We start from the raw sequence: 22517 nt of genomic DNA, 5'->3' as shown, positions 1-22517 counted from the left end.
CAACTTGGGCAATTTATAGACAAAGATTTTCATAGCATGGCCTTAGTGAATACTTTCTCATTTTGCCTGATCAAAATTGCTTGTGTCAGTATTGCTGGCATATGCCTACAATCCCAGTGATTTGGGAGGCTGAGGCAGGAGGATCACAAGTTTGAGGCCAGGCTAGGCAACTTAGTGATAAGCTGTCTCAAAATAAAAACGTAAAAAGGGCTGCGGACATAGCTCAGTGGTAGAGCCTCTCAGATTTAATTCCTAGTAACACAAATAAAGCGTACACACAAAACAAAAACAAAAACAGTCAAAAAAAAAAAAAAAAGAAGAAAGAAATGCAAGAATAGCTGAAGGAACTTGTTAAAAACACAGATTGCAAGTACCCACTGCAGACTTTATGAGTCAGAATCTAAGAGAAAAACTGGATGAGAGGCCTAAATTTAAAAACCATTAGGAATGTTTTTAATTTTTAAACTCATAGGGCCTCACTCTTTGCAGAGATAAGCCTGCCTCATATTTCTTATCAAAAACATAAATCAGATGTCGGTCAAAGTCACCCTGAATTTCTAACAAAAGTTCATTTCAAAGCATGATTATCAAAGGCTCAGAAATGGTTTTCATTCATCTTGCCACCCTGATACTGGCAGAAAATGGTCTGCTAGCCAGTCTAGGAGAGATTTTTGTCAGTTGTTGTTGTTTTTTTGCAGGGCATGGCGCTGGGTGAAGTCCAAAGCTCAAGTGAACATTGCCTCTGATGTTAGGATATCATGAGCTACACAATCTCAGTGTAGTTTATTTGCTTTTATGTCTTATTTTACATACATGTTTCTCTCCCCTAAGCTACATGACTTCAGAGCTGTATGACTTTGCATGAGACATTTAACTTCTTGCTTCCCGGTATACAATAGAAATCATACCCACAACTCATGAGATTACTGTGAGGAACAAGTGAAGTAATGTGCCATAGTACCCAGTGTTCAGGAAAAATGGAAAACTATTACCTTAGTTTGAACTTTGTTTTTTCTATCTCAAAGTCTCAGTAGTGAGAGCTAAATAGTGCGTCACTGGGGTATGTTCGGCAATACCCTAAGAGCAACCTCAGACTGAGCGTGAACTTCTAGGCCATTCCTCCCCATCCTGGGACATCCCACCACTCCAACTCTTATCTGTAAAGAGATGTTTAATCTAGAATGTCTCAGCAGGACATCATTGGCACTTTGGGATGCTGTTATTTGCATGGGACTGTCCCATGATGAGAGAGACCCAGCCATTTTGGCCCTCTCTTATCATGTTCTAGCCAGAGCGATAAACAAAAAGGACTAGGCCAACTTTAAGAACTTCTAACGACAGTCAGGCTCCCTCTCTCCCATCATGAACCAGTGGCCTTGACAGGCCTCCCGAGAGGTCAATGCTGAGGGCAGCAGGGGCACCCTAGGGGTCAGAGATGCCTCTTCTCCCCACCCACCCCCAGTCTTTTCCCCCATGTGACTTGAGTCTGTAACAGCTCAACTCTTTTCCCCTTCATGTGTCTCAGAATTTGTATCAAACAGTACTGCCATCACTCCACTTCTTCATGAAAAGTTATAATTCCCTTCCACCTGCAGGTTCAAGGGTGATGCCCTCAGCCCAGCCTGGCATTTGCTCTGGGGCTGGAGTTACCACCTCTGACCTCATTTCATGCTTGCATCTGGGCTTCAGATTTTATTTCTCTTTTTATTTGGTGCTGGACATTGAACCCAAGGCCTTGCGCCATGTCGAGCACGTGCTGCCAATGAAATATGCTCTCAGCTCCAGTTTTCTTGGGGAACTGAATCTAATCCCTGTGTTTCCATCACAGTGCACTTTATCAAATTGTTTTTCCAACAGTGTTTATTCATGATGATCCCCTACTTGAACATGCTTTCTTGGAACCTCCTGCTTCAATCTGGAAGTGAGCCAATAAATGATCATGCGTGTGTCCAAGGGCGCTTACCCTTTGCAACTCTGGTTTTGCAAAGTTCTAATTTGTTCCCTTGGGATGTCCCCTCCTGTATATTCTTTAAGCCACCAGAGGAAGATGAGCAATGTTTATTTCACTGCCATGGGAGAACCCATAGTGCTTAAGGAAGGGAGCAGGGCACATCTAAGTGGATCCAAATGTACCTTCTAATGATGATGAGTGTGGAAAATGTGCTGGAATGTTAAGTAGAGGTCAGTCCAGGACACGGCAGTCCCATGTGCTATTAGCACTCACTGGAGGCAATGAAAACTCTACAGCTAATAAATAATTCTCTTAAAGTGCAAATGAATAAAGTGAGTGCTGCTAACTCTTACCTTAATAGAATTTTATTTCACAGATTTTCAAAATAGGATTTATTCGGGTCATTTAAAAATGTTCTCAGAGCGATAATTCTACAGCAGCACCACAGGAAGCAGGACACATGTTCAAGAGCAAAAGTGAAATAAATATACACGTTCCAATCTCTGTGATTTTTTTCCTCTAGCAGAGTTCTTACTGTCTCAAACAATGCTCTCTTAATCATTTCTTAAAGGCCGGCCTTACGCTGATAAATGCCACCGCAAACAATGACCCAAACGTCCTAGGAAGCATCAAGTCTGACTCTCTCCAGGAGTACTTCAGAGACCTCTCATGACGTCATCTGTTTGATGCTCTAAAGTGCCATACAATGAGTGGGTCCTCTGCTGATGACAGCAGTGACAGCTACAACCACATGTCTGGAGCTCCTGCCCTAGAGTTTTTGGTCAAGTGATGTGCTAAGTGATTCATAGGGAGAACTTCCTTCAGTTACCAAGACATGTACCAGTTACTATTATTGGACCCTTTTTATGGATAAAAGTGAAGCATGTCCAAAAACACATGGGGTAAGCTATAGGGCCACTGTGGGACCCCAGCAGTCTGACTTTGATGTGATTTACTTTGCCACTGCGCTGAAGTTACTCTCTGTTGTGAGCGAGGAAGGGAGGTCAAAGTTCACATCCAACTACCAGACAAGGTTGTTGGGCAGAGGGGAAGGGCCTGTGGTTGACAGGCATCTCCTCAGCTCTCCAGAAAACTGTAGGTCCAGGTGGTAAAGGGTCTTTCTGTGAAGCACATCAAAGATGTGACGCAGCCAGGATGAGCATACAGGGGGTCCAGTATGTATCCTCTCCTCAATCCACGCTGCTGCCACTTACAAACTTCCCTTTTTCAGGTGAGGAACAACATAGATCCCAAGCCACATGGGAAGATACTATGAAGGTCAAAAGTACAAGTGGATTTAAAATAAATTTCTTTATAAAAATGTACATAGGATGTTATTCTTTGATGTGACATTTAGGCAATTAAGTGGAAAAGGAGGATAGAGATGACATGGCATGCTTCTAAGAGCAAATCTGTATGTCCCTTCTCTGCTGCATACTTTCAAAAACTTACTGGTTTTGTTCCTCTGGAGACATCACCACCGTGGCAATATATTTACTGTAGTAGACATGTAGCTACTTTTCCATAACTTGTATTCCTTTGTTAGCATCCTCAAATCCCCACTTTCATTCAAAAGGAAGTTTATGTTAGCATTTAAAAAAAAATAAGTCTGTTTTTAATGCTGTTGAACCTATATACAAGGATGCAAAGCTAACTATTTTAAAAATATGCATCAGTACAAAGAAATATTTGAGTTTGGTTTATGTAAGGGTAAATATGCAAATAAAAAGAAAGGATTGTTATGGCGATTTTTTTCTTTCATTTTACTTAGAAATGAACTATAAATAAGGGGAAATATAGTTTTTAAATGTATTTGCTCTGGGCATGGTGATGCATGCCTGTAATTCCAGCAATTAGGGAGGGTGAGACAGGAGGATCACAAGTTCAAGGGCAATCTTAGCAACTCAGCGAGACCCCCAGTAACTTAGTGAGAGCTTGTTTCAAAATAAAAAATAGAAATGGGTTGGGGACATAGCTCAGTGGTTAAATGGTCCCGAGTTCAAACCCCAGTACCAAATAAATAAATAAATGTATTTGCAAAGGTACCACTATACCACACAAAGTAGAGACTCCAGAAGCCCTTTGCCCTTATAAAACTATTATGAAAGTCAGCCATTCTCTCAGCTGGAGGAACACTTTCAAGTATTCTCTGATGGTCATTTTGATTGGTTCTTCATAGTCCAGAGGTTCTGCTTCAAACACCCTGAAATGAACAGGCTTCAACGGTATCCCTTGGTCCCTAGCCCTTTGCTCTAGCTTGTCTTCCATGGCCATCTACATAAGTAAATATCAAGTCTGTGGGTCAAAGTGCCCCTCTGCATCTGATATTCAACAATTGGGTTTGGTGCACCATCTTCAAATTCTACTTGGTTCTCCTGATTTTCCTTCTCCCTGAGGGCAGCTGATCTCATTTTCAGAAGCAGCTTCTAACCCCAGGCAGGTTTAACTTGAAGTAACCAGAATTTTGATTGTCTGGGGAAAAGGACGAAAGCTTGAGAAAGACTGGTTTGCACAGGGGCTGGTGGTGCCCAGGAGTAGCGGATAGGGAGACCTGGTAGTGATGTTTATGCATTCTTGAATTTCATAAATATATACTCATTCCCGACAGTGCCAACTGCTGGGCTATACTCCAGGGATTCTAAAATGTATAAGATGACATAGGTCTGACCTTGAGGAATTCAAAGTCTTGCAAGTGAGGTGAAGAGTAGGATGTGGGAGGGAGTTATAAATACATTTCATTACATTTCTACTTTGGCCTTCTTAGGATTGTTGAGATGCTGCGTGTATAATGCCCAGTAAGAAACTGGAACTTGGTAAATGCTTCATTAAAACTTTAAAAAATCATCATTACTCTAAATTTTACCTGCAGAAGAAAGGAAGGGAATGCCATTTTCTAATCATTTATTTTCTAACAGGGAGTGTTTCTTGATGTTTTCACATCTTCAGCCCTCTGATCAAATGGAATACTGCTGAACATTCTGGTGACTCCAATGGTATGTCAAGGGTACCACTTCATGACACGAAGATAAAGGACTGTCTGGCACCAACAGCAAAGGTCTGGCCATCTTTCTTACAGAGCAGAGAGGAATGGTTTTCTGGAATAAATAACTACCTCTCCTGAAAAAAATCTAGACCCTAAGAAACATGTTCTCTTGCAAGTCCTTCCCGGAAAGGTTGAAAGCTTTAAGCTCTTATTAAAAAATCCTTAGCACAGAGCCAGGGATCAGGTGAACATCTGTGAAACAGAAGGAAAACTGGAGATGGTGGATGAAGAAGGCATCTCCATTTTCAAGGAGCTTAGTACGCAAAAGGAATATGCAAAAAGAATGATACCACATAAATAACATAATATTTAAGGTCTGAGAGTGGAAGTACAGACTGTGGTGCCCACATACGGGGTAGAGAGTAACCATCTTCTTGAAAGGCAAGATACTTTTAGAGATAATTATGGCATAGATGGAAAGGTAGGCCCATGACACATGGTGTAAAAAAAAAAAGATGATATCAATAAAAGATGGTGTCTTTGTTCTAAATAACTTTCTTTGATGATGGAAACATTGCCTATTGGTGCCATCTAATAGAGCAGCCACTTGCCATGTATGGGTATTGAAACACAAAATATTCATAATGAAGACATAAATTTTAAATGTAATTTAAATTAAGACACAGTAGTGAGTGGCTACTGAATAAAGATAGCCATGGAGTAAACAGTTTTTCCTCCTCATTGGGACCCAGAAGTGGTTTAAAAGGCCAGACTCAGGCTAGGACAGTCATGGTAAAAAGTGTTTCCACTGGTGAAAGAGAGATTGCAACACAGTGGTCTCTGAGGGATTGGGGATGGGGGTGGGGGGTGGGTGATCACTTGGGGTATCAAGGAAGGAGTCACAGTCTGGACTTGGGGGATGTTCAGAACATAACCTTTAGCTTTGCCTTTCTTGTTTGAACTTCCCTCATCAATCTATTAGTTGTTAGAAAGGTCCTGCCTGTAACCCCCGCTGCTCAGAGGGTGAGGCAGGAAGATCTAAGTTTAAGGCCAGATAGCAAGACCCTATCTCAAAATTTAAAAATAGCAAGGCCTTGGTATGTAGCTCAATAGTAGAATGCCACTAGTTTCCATCCTGAGTACTAAAAAAAGTTTCAGTTATTTATTTGTGCTTTGGGAAATTAAGGGAAAGACGATATTATGTGGCTTAGCACCTTGATGCCTGAACAAATTAGTAGAGCAAGGGCCACTAGAATACCAGCAATAAATGCTAATAGTAGAGTAAGTTGTCTACGAATCTTCAGGTCTAGCTCATAGTAAATGCTCTATAAATACTGAAAGTTGAACTCAATTTAGAAAGAAATTCTTAAGGTAATATTTATCCATGAACATTGTTTTGCTCATGTACGTGCTCATGTACTAGCCCCTTGTGCGGAACAGAAATCGGACACTCTTATTTTTCCACCAATAGGCTAAGTAGTTGTAATATCTAAAGATACTGCTCTTCTATCGTCCCTAAATTAAAATCTCTTAAAGCCATCTTTTGTATGATTTCAGTTCTGAATATAGACTAGTACCAGTCAAAACCTTGTTTAAATGTCTGATATTTGGGAAAGGCCATCCACGTGTATGCTAACTAGTCTTTGAATCTGTGGCACATGAGCCAAGTGTTCTCCTACACAATTAGAACGTCATAGTGCTGGCCAGAGTCTCTCAATTTTCCTGGGCAGGGTAATTTCACAGATGGAGATGTAGCATTACAGGCAATATGGAGCAACAAATTGAGACTTTTGTAGCATAATAATTAAAGATATAACTATTCTCAATAGGATTCATATGCTAAAAATCCCTATTTCACATATAGCATTATATGTGAAATAGCATTTCCTTTGGCAAAGAATGAAAACCATATAATCCATGTTTTCATTTCTACAACATGTATCAAAACTTTTAAAACCTACATTTATTATAAAGCTGTATCTACTGATTGTTCCCAGCTCCTTGGTAATACTTTCTCTGTTTCATCCTTCCAAGACTTATTTTGTGTATTATAATTTGTAAACCACCTGAAATCCTTTTGGAAACATAAATCCTTAATCCTTTCAGAGGTCAAATCAGGAAGTACTAAATAACAAGACTAATAAAAGGATGCTTATTCAATTTTCTTCTCAAATGGAAAGTCGAATAATAATTTACAGGAGAAAGGTCAGTGGGAAGAGTGAAGATTAGGTCAGGTAGTCCATTATATTTGATGAAAAAACTCTTAGCCAGCAAGTATTCATCTATCTTCTTCAATCAATGAAAGGAGCTCTGCAGGTACCCACATAATATAATTCGGCCTTTAGTTCCTCCAGTGCACAAATGCTCCTTACAGGAATGATAGTCAGTAGCAGCTCTGGTGTGTCTCAGTCACATTCTCTGCCCCAACAGAGCAAGAAGGATTTGCTAAGAGAGCAATGGTCGAGCATGTATTCAGAGAGTGTCAACGCCATCTCGGCAGACTCAGTTCAAAATATGAGGATTGCTGACCCTGCACTGCGGCATTTGGGGGCCACTGCATTAACTCCCACAGTGGACCCGGGAGGATGAACAGGACTTCTCTGTGGATAATCCAAAGGAAATACTGGAGGTGTTGGATGGGATATCATATACATATGCAGCAAAATCACAATGTAGAAATCAAAATCGACATAACAAAAATCTAAGGAAAAGTGTTAATAAAACAGGGAAGTACACTACAAACGAGTTGCTGGAATTGCTCTTTGTGGGTATTTATTTGCCACTAGCCGGAATCTGTTTTGTTGATGCATAAATTAGCGAGCACTACAAAGAATCACAGAGAGCAATTTGTTCTACTGTGTACGCCCTTTGGTCACACTGCATTTGTTTCTGCCTGTTATCTGCTTCGGAAATGACTCTAGAAGTGTTGTCCTTGTTCCTGTTTGCCAGCTCTCTTTGCTAGCAGGTAGCCATTCCCTGGGCCACACTCTCAGCCCACAGTGCTGCACACAATTTTGAGACTCTTCCTTCTTTGGTCTCAACAAATGTGTACTCTTCCATGGTCAGAAAATAGAATCACAATCCCTAAAGACAAATGCAGCTACTGTTGTCTTTTTAAAATTTAACTCTAACCATCTCCTAGAACTATCCAAACTTAGTTCTGTGATTTATGGTTACGATCTGCAGCGAGTTCTTAGCAAACAAGGCTTAATGATTTCCCCTTCATCATTCTGAGCAGATAGAATCTGATTCCACCTTCGGTCCAGGGCCTCTTTCTTTCACATCTGCACTCCTGAGAGAACTGTGACCTAGAAAGACCCTGCTGGGATTGGGAAGCAGGTAGCCTCTACAGTATTAAAGTGTAGGTGCTGGATGAATAGTAACCAAATTACAACAGGGTTGGAACCTAAAACAGACAAGCTCTTAATAGAGAGTTCTCCTCAGCACGGTAAAACAAGTCATCCATTACCTGCTGCTGAGAGAAGCAGAAGTTGTTGGGTGTGAGTGACAGCTGAGGTCTCCTATAAGTACAATGAAATTCTGCCACAGCCTTCAGAGCAGGGAAGGCTACGAGGAAGGAATGATCAAGAAAAATGCTTTTCTAAGTCAGTGAGAAGTCTGGATTTTAACCTATTTTAAACAAAAGCAAGCGTGGTTATTTTAAATCATGATGAGTTGGGCAAGGTTAACTATGTGAGTCTAAGGTCTTCAAGGATCTTTAATCAATAAATGAGCTTCTTCTGTAATTACCACTGCCATTTGTTCTAATGTAAATTGTTTTAATGTAAATGAATGCTCTGGAATTGCTTGAAGGAGTTGGAAAATACTATAATTTGCGTTCTTTTAAATTGCTTAACCATCCCCCCAAACTTATTTTCAGCAGCATTTCTGAACAATGGCACAAAGACAACCTCAGATACTACCCTGACATGAATTTTCCAAATGTCCTAATTAGAAGATGTGACTTAATGAGTTTTTCTTTTTTTTTTTTTTAATTTTACTGTGTATTATAGAAATAAAGCCAGAAGAAGGCATCATGAAATGAACTCCAGTTTTAACATTGATATATCTGATTTATACTTGGCTTAAAGAAGTGCTTAACATTGTCCTTCAAAGAGTCAAAGTGGGCCTTGGCTCTGCCACATCAAGGATGTAGTTAATACACTAAGAACGAAGCTTTAGTGTGGAAAGAGCTAACTGGCACTCTCAAATCATTGAAACTGATAGAGGCTGTAACAAGCTGATGACAATGGTGCAGGAAATAGACTTTACATTAGTGCAATCTGAGCTCTTATTAATTTTTATAGAACTAGTGAATTATAAGAATAATGGACTCCTTTAAGTTGCTTAAGGGAAATGGAATTCTGGAGTAGTTAAGAGCTTTGGGGCTGAAATTCTGCCTCTTCCAAACTGCCTGGCTCTCTGATCCTGGAGCTGCTACTTTTTAGCTCTAAGCCTTGGTTTCCTCTTTTGTAGAATAGTTGTAAATCACACTTCCCTTCCTGTTAGGATAAGTGAGATAAAATGCTTGGCCTGGCACTTCCTACCCAGTAAATACTTCAAAAATGGTATTACTTCTATTACTGTTACTGCTAGTCCTGGCATTATGCCCTGATTCCCTATCTCATCTTATCCCATTCCTCTTCTAACAAAGTTTCAGCAGAAGTAATATTTCAGAGGTTATGTTCAGAGTAATATTGCTGCTGCTGTTGATGGTATGTCAGGTACTATGGTCAGGGCTTTATACGTACTACCTCTTAATTGTCATAGTGACTTGAGGGAGAGATGTTATTAGTTTATTATGATTATTAAATTTCATAATTCCTATTATTCATCTTATAAATGAAACTTATAGACGCACAGAAGTTAAAGCCAAACTTTGAACTCTGGAGTATGAATTCAGAGTCCACACTTTCAGCTGCGACTCCTTCCTATTTCCAACCTCATTTCTGTTTCTGACAGTGATGTTTCTGATGATCAGTCCTAAAGTTCAGTGCAGTATTACTGTGTTTGGGTGTCCCAGCTGCTGTTGGGTGGCATGCATGATATTCTAGTTCTTTCTCAATGAGAGCCTGAGTGGTTAGGGAATCTTGTTACTCATTTTAAAAGTGTAAAGGAGACAAAAAGATTCTGAAGGGTGGGAAGTGTGGGCCTCACCTGGATATTGTAAAGCACATTCCCACCTTTAATGTGGAGACCCTGATCCTGAGAGCAATCTCAGTGCCATCCGAACAATTTTTAGCAGTTTCATTAATTTCCACTTGGGGAACTCTTGGCAGTTCCCCACCATGATTACTAGAACCACATATTCAATATATCCACTTATTACTCATCACCCACCCATGTAGCCTGATGTTGATTTAGTTTTCCTGCTAGGAAACTGGCACACCTATATAACCAAGAAAATATGCTAGAGTGAGTAGGAGGTACAGTTTTCACTGATTGGAAGAACCCTTGGAGGTCAACTGTCCCAACCTCTTCCTTATGCTGGAAAAAGGAGAGTTAAAAATCATTTCAAATGCTTAAAGTCATTACACATCGCTGTGCTCTTACCCTTGCAGTGAAGTCCACAGCAGCCGCTCGGTTTAACAGCAACGTGGCCACATTGATATTTCCATAGTGAGCAGCTATGTGGAGAGGAGTGAAGCCACTCTGTAAAGAAAACACAGCAGACATTCAATTGATTCCTGCCAGTTCTTTGTCTGACAGGTTACTATCATAATCTTTCCCAAATAAAAATGAGGAAGCAAAATATGCTGAGATCCACATTCTATTCTGAACTAGGTTTCGATCAGTGCCAGTTGCTCACTGGGCTTCTAATACACCCCACACTCACGGGCAAAGAAACAGCCAGGGAAAAAAATCCCAGGGTAGCAGTGGATCGATTTCGTTAGTCCAGTAAATTGAACTACATAGAAACCAACATTTCAAAAAGTTAAAATAAGGATCATAAGAAAAAACTTTTTAGCTCATAGAAAGCTTGAACATTACTATTTTAAAACTGCTTTATTACTTATGGTAGAATAGATCACTGAAACTCTTCATCCAAATTCAATTAGTTTTATATATTCAATATAAATTCAAATTCACATTAGTAAATGCCAATTTTAATGACTCAAACAATTTGGGGGGAAGCAGTACTAGCACACAATTGATTGTGCATAATGGGTGACTGTATTCTATAAAGATTCCACAAGTTGATCTCTTTGTTAGCAAATGCCTATTCACTAACACATTTTTCTTGATTTTTTTTTTCCTAAACCATGATCATTTTACTTCCTTAAAAGTGCTAAACATGCAGCGATTCACTTAGTCCCCAAAGATTGAAACCTTAGAGGAACTAGATGCATTTCTAGTGTGTGAGCAAGCTTCTTAGCCATGCCAGCCGTCTGACTCTTGTGGAAGGTGGGTCATATTGTCACCTTTCTGAGGTAACTTTCCCTTTGCTGACACTATGGAGGGTAAGTGTCATGCAGAACCCTAAAGAATCAATTCTGGAGGAGTAGAATGACAGGGTTGTCTGCAGCTTCAGGTATAGCTGATAAGCATCTAAAGTGTCAAAACTCTTCAGGTCACATGCAACACATTTAAGTTCCAGGGATTCCTAAATCTTCCCTTCCAACACCAAGTTCAGCTGCAGAAAGCCCTGGTACTCAAACTACTGTCTGCTCTAGCACATGCTCCTTTGCGGGGCAGGGAATAAAGCAGGTATCTAGCCTACAGAAGGCGATGCAAAGGAAGGAAGGAAATGAGGCAGCAGCACTACATAATGGGTAAGTGATGATGCGATATAGATTATACATATATGTAGATATATATATATATATACCTCTGTTGTTCTATTCACCACCATCTAGGTTAACACATTTGGAAGCAAAGAGGAGGAAAAAATGAACGGTTAGTTCACTATTGGTGACATGGATTGCAGAAAGCTCATGACAGCTTAGGAATGATAATGAAAGCTATAATGGAAGCACAAAAGGCACAGAGAAAGCTAGACTGAATGGAGGGCGCCACGCGACGACCTAGTCCAGTTGCCACATTTCCTTCACAGAGACTTTCAAGTAAGACATGTCAAGACAATGGGAACTTCCAGCTGTGGCTCTCGCGGCTGGCATGCTTTCCGCAGCTGATCTACACTCAGTTTATTGCCTGTCATCTCAGACATCAACAGAGGCTTACTGGGGCACATTGTCTTTGGCAATTTTTGACTTTTCACCCTGATATTTGAGTTGCAGTGTTCAATACATTCCCAATATGTATTAAAAGGAAGGAAACTATCAATGGCACATCAGCGGTTTCTTTTGTGGGGGGCTCCCTTTTAGCATGCACGGGGCAGCACCTGCAGCATCCTTTAGCTTTTTATATTAAGGGAGGGTGTGCGTTCGCTTGACTGGCTTGGACATACATTTTTTCATTCCTTTCAGTGAAGGTAAGTTTTGGGCATGAGTTTGCCAAGAGGGAGACCAGGCGTCCTTAAAGGCCGTGTGTCTGACTCAGGATTGCTGCAGGAAACACCTGCGTCCCTGGGCCTCACCTTTGACTCCACATCTGCGTTGTTGTCATTCTGCAGCAGCAGGGCGGCGGCTTTCGTGTCATCTTTTCGGGCTGCAATATGAAGAGCTGGAAGACGTACTTTGCCTTTCGTGTCATTCTCTAGGAGGAGTGAAACTACTTGATCATGACCTTGTTGCAAAGCTACAGCCAGTGGTGTGAAGCCATCCTGCAAATAAATGGATGCATCAAGATGGGTGAATATTTTCTTTTTGATCCAATTAAATAAGAAAGCAGCCATATCAATTTTTGTTGAGGTTCATTAAAAGCTAACTTTATATTCAAATAGACATATATTTGGAAAGACTTCTATCTATCCAAAACAAAAATCGTAAGATCATAAAAATTTCTTGCTAAGCTTTTTTTCCCCCTCTGTTGAAAAGTAGCACTTACATATTAATTGGAAAAAGTTTGCAAATATACAAAAGTACTACATAAAAAAGAAAAAAAATTATAATTTCACTACACATAAAATCATCTCAATAAAATCAGAACACTTCAGGTTAAATCTAGGCAAAGTTTTGCAAAAAGCTTATTTAAATATGATGTAAAAATTTTTACTGATATAGATGGGGTTTGTGCCTACCTGTTCTTTACCATGTTGCCTAGCATAAGCCTGGTGCCCTGTCAGTATCATAAATTAATCAACCATTGTCATTGCTGTTTTAAGAAAGGTCCACATGAAAGACTCTTTCCTTATTGGTGAAAGAAAGCAAGACAACACATTGATCTTGCAGAATTCAACTTTAGCTACATTTTTTTGTTAAATTGTATTGTGGCTTGAGAAATCATAATTATATATAGTTATGGGGTAAATATGATTTATGGATATGATGTGGAATGATTAAATCAACTTAATTAACATATCCACCACCTCAATTACTTTTATCCTTGTGATGAGAACATTTGAAATTTATTTTCCTAGCAACTTTGAATTGTACAATATGCTATTACTAACTACATTCACCCATCTGTGTCATAGACCTTTCCCTCCAAAAACTTCATTATTCCTGTTTGAGACTTGGTCCTCTTTGCTCAATATTTTCGCACTCTCCCCAGCCTTAAGCCTCCGGTACCCACTGTCCTAACCTGTGTGTCCATGAGCTTTACTAAAACATGACTTCAGAATAAATTTGGATGTAAGTGCACACTCTACATTTTGCATCTTCCCTTTGTTTTTCCCTGAGACTTGACAAAAATGAGACAGCTACCAATCTCACAGTGTTTCATTAATTTATTTCATTAATTTCTGTGTAATCTAGAGTTGCTGACGATAGGACAAGCAGCACAGGGTAGAACATTCTAAGACTCACTCACAAATTTTAACTTTGGAATGTTTTCATTATTGTAAGCTCAAAAATTTATTAAAATTCATTTTTACTGTAGAGTTTACAAACAGACTACTTATTACTTTTATTTATTAGTGCATTATAGTTGCAAAAATTAGTGGGTTTCATTTTGAATTATTCTTAAATGCATATAACATATTTTTCTCCTTTTCCTGATTCTTTTATTTCTGTGGTCCTATAGTATAATTAGAGGACTACTCTAATACAAGAGCATTTGTAAAGGGGAGGAAGGAAACCTGGTCAGTTGCATACTAACATCTTGTTGGTCTTCTGAAATCACCACTTCCATTTTTTCCTTTGTTGGAAAATAATCAAGTGCCTCTACTATTTATCTGACTGAACACAAAACTGCACACTTCAGTTGAAAGAATGTGTAAAACATTGGCGCAAAGCACTTAAGGTACTATACTGGCCAGTCTTGTCCCACATAAAACCTTCCCACCAGTTTTCAGACTAACTCTGGATGGGCAAATTCCTACCCGGGCATCCCTCATGGCATTTTCCCCTCCTTGAAATGCCCTCCTCTTCTCCGTGTACAAATCCTATCTAAGCTCAAGCTTTAAGATCCAGTTTAAAGGCCACCTGTTCCTCTTCACTCTACTACTCAAGAAGACAGGAAGGAGAAGGGGAAGGAGAATAGTGGGAAGGGGAGAAGGAAAAGAAGAAAATGGAAATCCCTACTTAACTATGAGGACATTTTCTCTGCAGTCTGATGGCTAATAAAAAAGCCAGTAGACACTTAAGGACATAAGGATATGAACATTTACAGTTTACTCTTTTAAGAGAAGTAGTACACAAAGCAATAGTAATATGTGATCTCAATTTCACATAGATAAATATCTGTGTGTATCATATATTGATACAAAAACATTTGGATGAATAAACTGTTTTCTCAAGAGAAATTTACATCACCATTTTTCTTTTTATTGAATGTTATCATTATGTGATATTATTACATTTACAAAAGAAAGAAAAAATTTCTTTTTTTTTTTTTTCAGTGCTGGGAATTGAACCCAGGGCCTGGTGCATAGTAGGCAAGTATACTACAACTGGGCTATGTCTCCAGGCCTGAAAAATGCATTTTTATATGAGAGAGCAAAAACAAGAAAATTGCATATGAAGAATTAACTTTGCATCTCACTTTAAAAACCTGCACAGTGCCTAAGGGTAAAAATAACAGTCTACTTCTGTTCTGAATCAAAACAAAATGGCTGCATTTCCATCGACCATCAACATGCATTTATAAATTCAGAGCCTGTTCATAAAGGACAGTCCTGTGTACCACAAAATAAACTGCAAACTGAGCTGATTATCACTGACAAGAATATGTTCCCTGCATAAGCCAATTAAGGACATAAAGACACCAGCTCTAAGGTGTTAATTGCTAAAATTAGAAGCTCTATATTTTGTTTCAAATACAAGCTTAAATAGTGTGGTTTGCTTTGTTCAGTTATTCTTAAAAGTATGAGCAGAAAAGAAATATGATAGAAACTATCAAGAAGAGGGTCCATGCCCTGGTTGTTGAAGGGTGGACCTTCACTGCCTTGTGGAGAGTTTGATGTGTAAGAGATATGCTACAGAATTTCAATAAGCAAATATTTTGCTTAGAGAATAACTATGATCTGCAGATACATAGGGTAAAATTTGATATGCAGTACACAGCAATATAAAAATGGAGTTTAAAAAAACCTAGCATGCCAAAGATTTTATACATATATGAGATATGAATTGTATAGCACACTTACTGAAAAAAATGTTTAAAGAAATTTGGCAGATATCTTTCAGTAAATTAAAAATCCTATTAAAAACTTCCTATTTAAAGGATCCCTTAATTGCCCTGATTGTTTTGTAAATACAGACTTCTGTATAAATGTCACCAATTTGATGGCTAATAAAAAAGCCATACTATAGTTAGAATATCATATCAATCATATGAATAAAAGGTTTCATTTCTTATTGCTATTTTTATTTTCTATGCCAATAATCCACAACAAGAGAAAAAATTCAGTAGATTGAACATCTGCAGGGAACCAGATGTTCTCTATGTAGAGATGTAACAGAGCTCTCAAGAAAATAGAGATTTTACTTGTATTTACAGAGAATATTTATTTATTTCTCATCATAAAACTAAGAAATAATAACATTAAAGTACTGAAAAAGAATACAAACTTTAAAAAATATATGCATCTTTTGCCAAAGACTGAATCTATTATTTCAGGATCTATTTTAGGACCTTTTTTAAAGTTACTTGTGGTTTTGTACTTCTTGGATCTTAAAAACTTAAAATATAGGACAACTTAGCAATTAACTTACAAGCTAATGCAAATCTATTCACAGTAAGTTGCTTCTAAAGAAGAGCTACTGAAAAGAGAAAAAAAATAGAAAACACAAAGAAAAATACCTAATCTCTAATGTGTAGCAGTTACATATTTATCAAATAATAGACTCAAAAGAAACAGATGTTTAAAGGGTGCTATATATATTAAAAATTGCTTTATATCCAAGTTTTGATTGCTTTTCAAAGAAGACAGACAATGGAATAGCATACTCTCAAATATGTTTAAAAAATATGAGCATTGTACTCCCTGCCTTCTCAATCAGGAACTTGCACATTATATTGTATCAGCTTTTTAATGATTTTATGAAAGCAAAAACCAAAAATTTTAAAAAGTTGAAAAAACAGTTCTGCAAGATAGCAGATCAACAAAAGTGTTTTTTTAATAAGATCATGAACTATGCACAAAATGGATTTTCAAAACTTTTCTCAAGTTGGGTGCAGTGGTGCATGCCTATAAGCTGAGCAACTCAGGAGGTTGAGGCAAGAGGATTGAAAGTTGAAGATCAGTCTCAGAAACTTAGTGAGGCCCTGTGCAACTCGTCAAAATAAAAAACATAAAAAGTGCTAGAAGTGTGGGTCAGTGGTAATGTGCCCCTGAGTTAAATAATCCCCAGTACAGAAAACCACAAAAACACACAAAAAAAACCTTTTTTCAAGTTTAGTAGTGAATTTAGGTAAATAAATCTTACAGCCAGGCACGGTGGTGCATGCGTGTAATCCCAGAGTCTCAGAAGGCTGAGGCAGGAGGACTGCCAGTTCAAAGCCAGTCTCAGCAACTTAGCCAGGTATTAAGCAAATCAATGAAACTCTCTCTCTAAATAAAATGAGTTGTAGGCAAAATGTTCCATATGCTTTTAAGTATGGGGATGGAAGTAAAGAATCTGTTTATTTTGGGAGACTTGTTGGTTCCCCCCTACCCCGACTTTTGACCTTTTCTTTGAATTTAAGATGTCTAACTCTGAAATTAAATAACAAGTTTGTGGTTTCTAATGTTTTTTCTCATAAAATGTGATTGTTGAAGAACATGAACCCAAAGTTGCTTTCAACAGCACAATACTTTGTTGAATCTTAATAATTCTCATTTTTTTCCTTGGTTGTTCAAAAATATAAAGCAAGAAAGAAGAGCTACTTAGCTATATGAACTTGATGTTGGAAAATACTACCCAACAACCACAAGAGCACTGTGCAATCACTTTCATTAGGACATTTATATTATTTGGTATCTCCATTCAAAAATAGAAATCAATTTGTCTTAACCAACAATGCATGCCTTGCCCTCATTCTTCCTGCATGGACCTGTGCATCCTACCTGAGGTACTGTGCTCAGAACAGCTACTCTTGAGGGTAAACAGAGGCCCTGCTCTGTGCCTAGCAAATATTCTATTTATTTATTTTTAACTGATACATAAAAATTGCATATATTTACGGGGTACCATGTAATATTTCAATATAGGGATGTGTTGTACAATTGTTCAAATCAAAGTAAAGATATCTCCTCAAATATTGATCGTTTCTTTATAGTAAAAACATTCCAAGTCCTTTCTTCTCTTTGGAAATAGATATTTTCATTGTCTCTGGTCAGCCTACTATGCAATACAGCTCCTAGCAAATGTTTGTTCTTTTGATACCAGCCAGTGTTATTTCTCAAGTAGTTTTATGAATATTATCGTAAAAATAATAAAGTCTCATAATATAATTCTCCAGCAGTATTGAAGGGTATAAAGTGAGATGACTCCCTCCTAATTCTTACAGCAAACTACTAATGGCAAAATACTGCAGATACTTTCTTATGTTAGTAGATAGAGTCTTGTCTCATTTTTAACAAGCCAAATAGCATTTTATTGTATACCGACATTTATTAAACAGGATCCCCACTTGTTCATGTTTAGGTTCTTTTTAGTTTTTTTTAAAATTATTATTACAAATTAATGTTAATGAACATTCTTATATAGTATTATTTTTGCATTCTAATATATCTGTAATATAAATTCTTAGTATGGAGCTGCTAAGTGAAAAGGTATGTAAATATTAATTTTTGATAGTTACTACAAAAGTTTTGTAACCATTATCAATTCAGCAATATTATAGGAAAATTCTGATTTCCTTTCTCAACCTATTTTATTGTTTAATGGTCAAATGATTGGATCTCTGTCTTTAGACAGATTAATGAGTTCATATTTCTTTGACTATGAATGAGGGTGAGAGTACTTTCATGTATTCACAATTTCTTTATTCATCTAGTGATTTCCCCAGGAAGTATTTATTTCAAAAAGTAAATGAGATTATGTGTGATTCCTCTGTTGCTATTTTTCTTGTGCTTCAGGAAATATACTGCATGTAAGTAAGAGAAGTGGGATTATGGTAAAATAATCCTGCATCTGTTAGAATTCACTGCTTTATTAGAAATAGAAAATACTCAGGGGTTGGTCCTTTATTATTAGCAACAGATTTCTAGCAACTCAAAAAAACAAACTACATTACCCAAGACAGCATCAATGACTTAACTTTCGATTTTTAAGTACTTCTATTTAAGACTATAGAGCTTTTCCTTAAATACACTTTGATACTTTAAAATACATAGTAGTTTTATTGAGAAGTATGAATTAAATCTAATTCGGTAACTTCAGGAATATGCAAATCAAATCATAATCAGACTAACTCGAATCTGGAAAAAAACGGATTTAAAACTGATATTTAATAAAAATATTTCAGAACAATGGGTGCATTTGAGGTAATATCATTAAGAGACAGAAAAGTGTTCTCTAGACTATATATTTAACAGTAAAATAAAGGTTCAAGTTTAGGGTACAATCAGGCATGTAGAGCAGATAGGGTATCTATGCAATGGAAGATTTTTAAAGATTAAAAAATATTCTCCAACATATTTTATAAAAATGCATGGACCCACGTGTTAATGTACAGCTGTATTTTAAATCCTAGCAGGGCAAATTCTCAACTCCAGATTTACAGAATATCTGGTAAATGTGAACTTAACCATAGAAGCTAAAGTGTCTTACCTCTGTGGCTAGGCTTTGGCTGGCACCATTGTCAAGAAGAAACTTGACGACTTCCAGGTGGTTTTCCTGGGCTGCCATATACAATGGCGTGAAACCATTCTGCAAAATGAGAAACGAACGTTTATCTCATTTCTAGAACCAGTCTGTTTTTCATGGTACTGAGTATACATGCTCTGAGAAGTGCTCCCATGTAATTTCTATAATTCTTTAATGTAGATATTCACATTTATCAGAAAACCTAAGTACCATAATTTTTGCAAAATTCATAATGTAAGTATAATTCATAATTATACTTTGCAATTCATAATTGGAATGCAGATCATAGCTAATAGTCTATAGCTAAGTCTAATTCATAGTAATTTACACACTTCTGAGAAATAAGTATATTCATTCAGTCATCAACCACTTATTCATCACTTACCATGATTTAAAGTATTTTACTACATGCTATGAGGATATGAAGAAAAATACATCTGGTTGCTAAAGCTACCATTCATTAATTATCTTTTAAAAATAAAGATGTAATATACTCAGGCAAAAGTAAGCATCTGAAACAGTTTCAACTTTTTTGGCTTCAAACTTAGCACATGCATACATCCACACACACACATTCACTTTGTATGTGTATGATTGTCTGAAATGTGCTTATGCATTTGGATCTAAGCAAATGAATGTGCATATGACATCTTAAGTTTCTTATTAAAAACATGTTTCCTGTGTTTGTTCTCTAGAATGATGTTTTACACCTAATAAATTGATATTTTACAATAAAATTTTAAAATATTAAAAGATTTCTCAAACTACAAATTCTCTGTATACATTTTTTAATCCATGCTAAAGTATGTTATTTTATTAAGACTGTATCCAAGATATTTATTTAATTCAGAATGCAGTTCTATTTAAATGACTGTTCATGAAATTATTATATAGATAATACTATTTCAAAGCTTAAAATATATTTTAAACTAAAATATTACCAAATAGGATTCAAGCTTTTGTGATTCAAAAGTTTGAGTTTCCTCATTATAAATGTCAATTATTATATGATCATCTTACTAATCCATAATCAGCCTCTGGTGACCTCACATTTTTGGTTTACAGCTGGGAATTAGTAAATTAAGAAGATCCTTGAGGACGGCATGGCAGTACACACCTGTAATCTCAGCTACTCAGGAGGCTGAGCAGGTGGATCCCAAGTAGAGGCTAGTCTAGGCAAGATAGCAAGACCCTGTCTCAAAATAAAATAAAAACACTTGGGACTTTAGCTTAATGGTAGTACGCTTGCCTAGTAAGTGTGAAGCTCTGGGCTCAATGTCCCATGCCCTAACCATATCCTTGAACAGATAAAAGTGGTAGTGACCAAACAACTCCACCATGGCCTGTGTACTCATCAGAGAGCACCTCTCTTCATTTTACTCCAGTTTGCTCATAGTTGCAACAAGTTATCTGGTTATCAAGCTCAACAGTAAAATATTAGAGGAATATAACAGCAGCCAGCTAGCTCCTTCCTGGGGAATGGTCTGTCTGGTAGTATCTCTGGAGCCTATTGTTTCTGTCATGAAGGCTACATCAGCCTTGAAACATGAAGCATGGACTAACTGCAACATTCTGTGGGGGTTGTGGGTGAGTTTTGTCACTTTTCCCAGAGCTATGAGGGAAACTGAAAGAGTTAGGACTACCTTCACCATACTTATATCTTTCTCATTTTCTTACTTCACCAAAATGAAAGATCATTTAATTCTTGACTAAATGTCCTTTTAGCAATAAAACTAAAGCAGCAATATGAAGAAAGGGAGGGAGGGAGGAAGGAATAAAGGAGATGGGGATGGAAGGATGGAAAAGAAAAACAAAGGTGAAAACCAGTGTGGATTTTTCTTACAGCTAAATGAATGAGCATTTGTCTTCTTTCATCAAGTTCTCTGAAAGTCAAAATTTCCAGAGGGCAGTTTCAAATTTTAGGAGTAAAGTTCTTAAGAAAAACTTCCACAAGTTCACACCTAAGTATCAACAAGTCATGTCATGTCAGTTGGTTCTAGGCAGCAGCGGGGAGGTCTGCTGTGGTGGTGTGGTACAGGGCTGCCTAAGAGACACTGGTTTACCCATGCACATCCAGCCCAGTGCACATCCCCTGGTCCAGAGATCATCATCCAGAACCAAGCATTTCCTGATCCAGGAGGAAAGTCCTAAGTCAGGAAGCAAGACTGAAGGGGATGCTATTCGTACAGACCTGGGTCTTCTAGAGAGCCATTCTTCAGAAACACAACTTTTAAATCATTCCACATGAGAGTGGATGTGTAACCGATGTGAATCTGCATTATGTATATAGGGTAAAAATGGGAGTTCATAATCCGCTTGAATCAAATGTATGAAATATGATATGTCAAGAACTTTGTAATGTTTTGAACAACTACTAAAAAAAATCATTCCACATGCCCTTTTTCATAATAGCAGAAGAGATGAGTAGAGTTAGGATTTAGAACTAGCACAAAGACAAGAGCCCCGGCAAGATACAGCCCAGTAATGAATGGTTTCCCATGGTGGCTTTCCCCATTTTTCATGAAGGCTTGCCATCCAAAGGTTATTTAATGAAGGTCAGTCATTTTCTGAAAGTTCACATTCTTGTTCATTTTTTGATTTTTAAAAATATTTGTTTGATAGTCACAATCTATAAGATTCACCCTTATAGAGTATACAATTCAGTGGGTTTTAGTATATTCACAACACTGGGCAACTGGCCTCGACAGACAGGAGCCTTGTCAAGACACAGCCCCTTGCTCCTGGACTCATCTTCAGCACTTACCTGCTAGTACTAGCCCCCTACACACCCCCTGGCAGCCACTAATCTACTTCATCTCTGTGGCTTTGTCTATTTTGTACATTTCATATAAATGAATCATACAATATGTAACCATGAATGGTCTTGGGCTATTTCTGCTGTCTACGGTGATAAAAAAAAAATGGGGAGAGACTTCATGACTGAAATTTTAATTTTATAGTAGGCGTTTGTGGTGTGTGTGTGTGTGTGTGTGTGTGTGTGTGTGTGTTTATTTGACTTTGCTATGGCTTTGGTTAACCATACCCACATCGATTTCCTCTTCATTTGACAATGTTACCCTTATTTTCTTTTGGAAAAATCACTCTTCCCTGCCATGTAAGTGTGGCTTGACTTGGTTGAACTTGGCGACAGATAGGCTTGCCCTTCTGTAACTATGTGGGAGACATGTACTGGATACCTTTGTTTTGCTCTTTAGAATCTACTCTCCCCAGCTGTTCTTCACTCACTGACTTACAGGAACCAGATTAATGGGAAAATCTGACTCTGGTT

General features: G+C 37.7%; 1 protein-coding gene across 33 annotated transcripts in view; it reads right to left on the bottom strand.

Moving 5' to 3' along the window:
• Positions 1-22517, bottom strand: part of Ank3 (ankyrin 3) — a 639364-nt gene that overhangs the window by 199395 nt on the left and 417452 nt on the right. For 21 of the 33 annotated variants that reach the window (XM_058577999.1, XM_058578003.1, XM_058577998.1 and 18 more), the window contains 4 exons: positions 19193-19291; positions 12472-12657; positions 11764-11787; positions 10488-10586 (listed from right to left, as the gene is read on the bottom strand). In XM_058577999.1, coding sequence (XP_058433982.1) covers positions 10488-10586; positions 11764-11787; positions 12472-12657; positions 19193-19291 — 408 coding nt within the window. The remainder of the gene's footprint in view (positions 1-10487; positions 10587-11763; positions 11788-12471; positions 12658-19192; positions 19292-22517) is intronic. The other 12 variants (XM_058578025.1, XM_058578000.1, XM_058578010.1 and 9 more) reach the window with 1 other exon arrangement.

This window comes from Marmota monax, unplaced genomic scaffold (genome assembly GCF_021218885.2).
Source record: "Marmota monax isolate L192 unplaced genomic scaffold, Marmota_monax_Labrador192_F-V1.1 WCK01_AAM20220418_F8-fsc00019, whole genome shotgun sequence".
Classification (NCBI taxonomy): domain Eukaryota; kingdom Metazoa; phylum Chordata; class Mammalia; order Rodentia; family Sciuridae; genus Marmota; species Marmota monax.
Note: the sequence above shows the minus strand (reverse complement) of the source record. Positions and strands in the feature narration are given on the sequence as shown.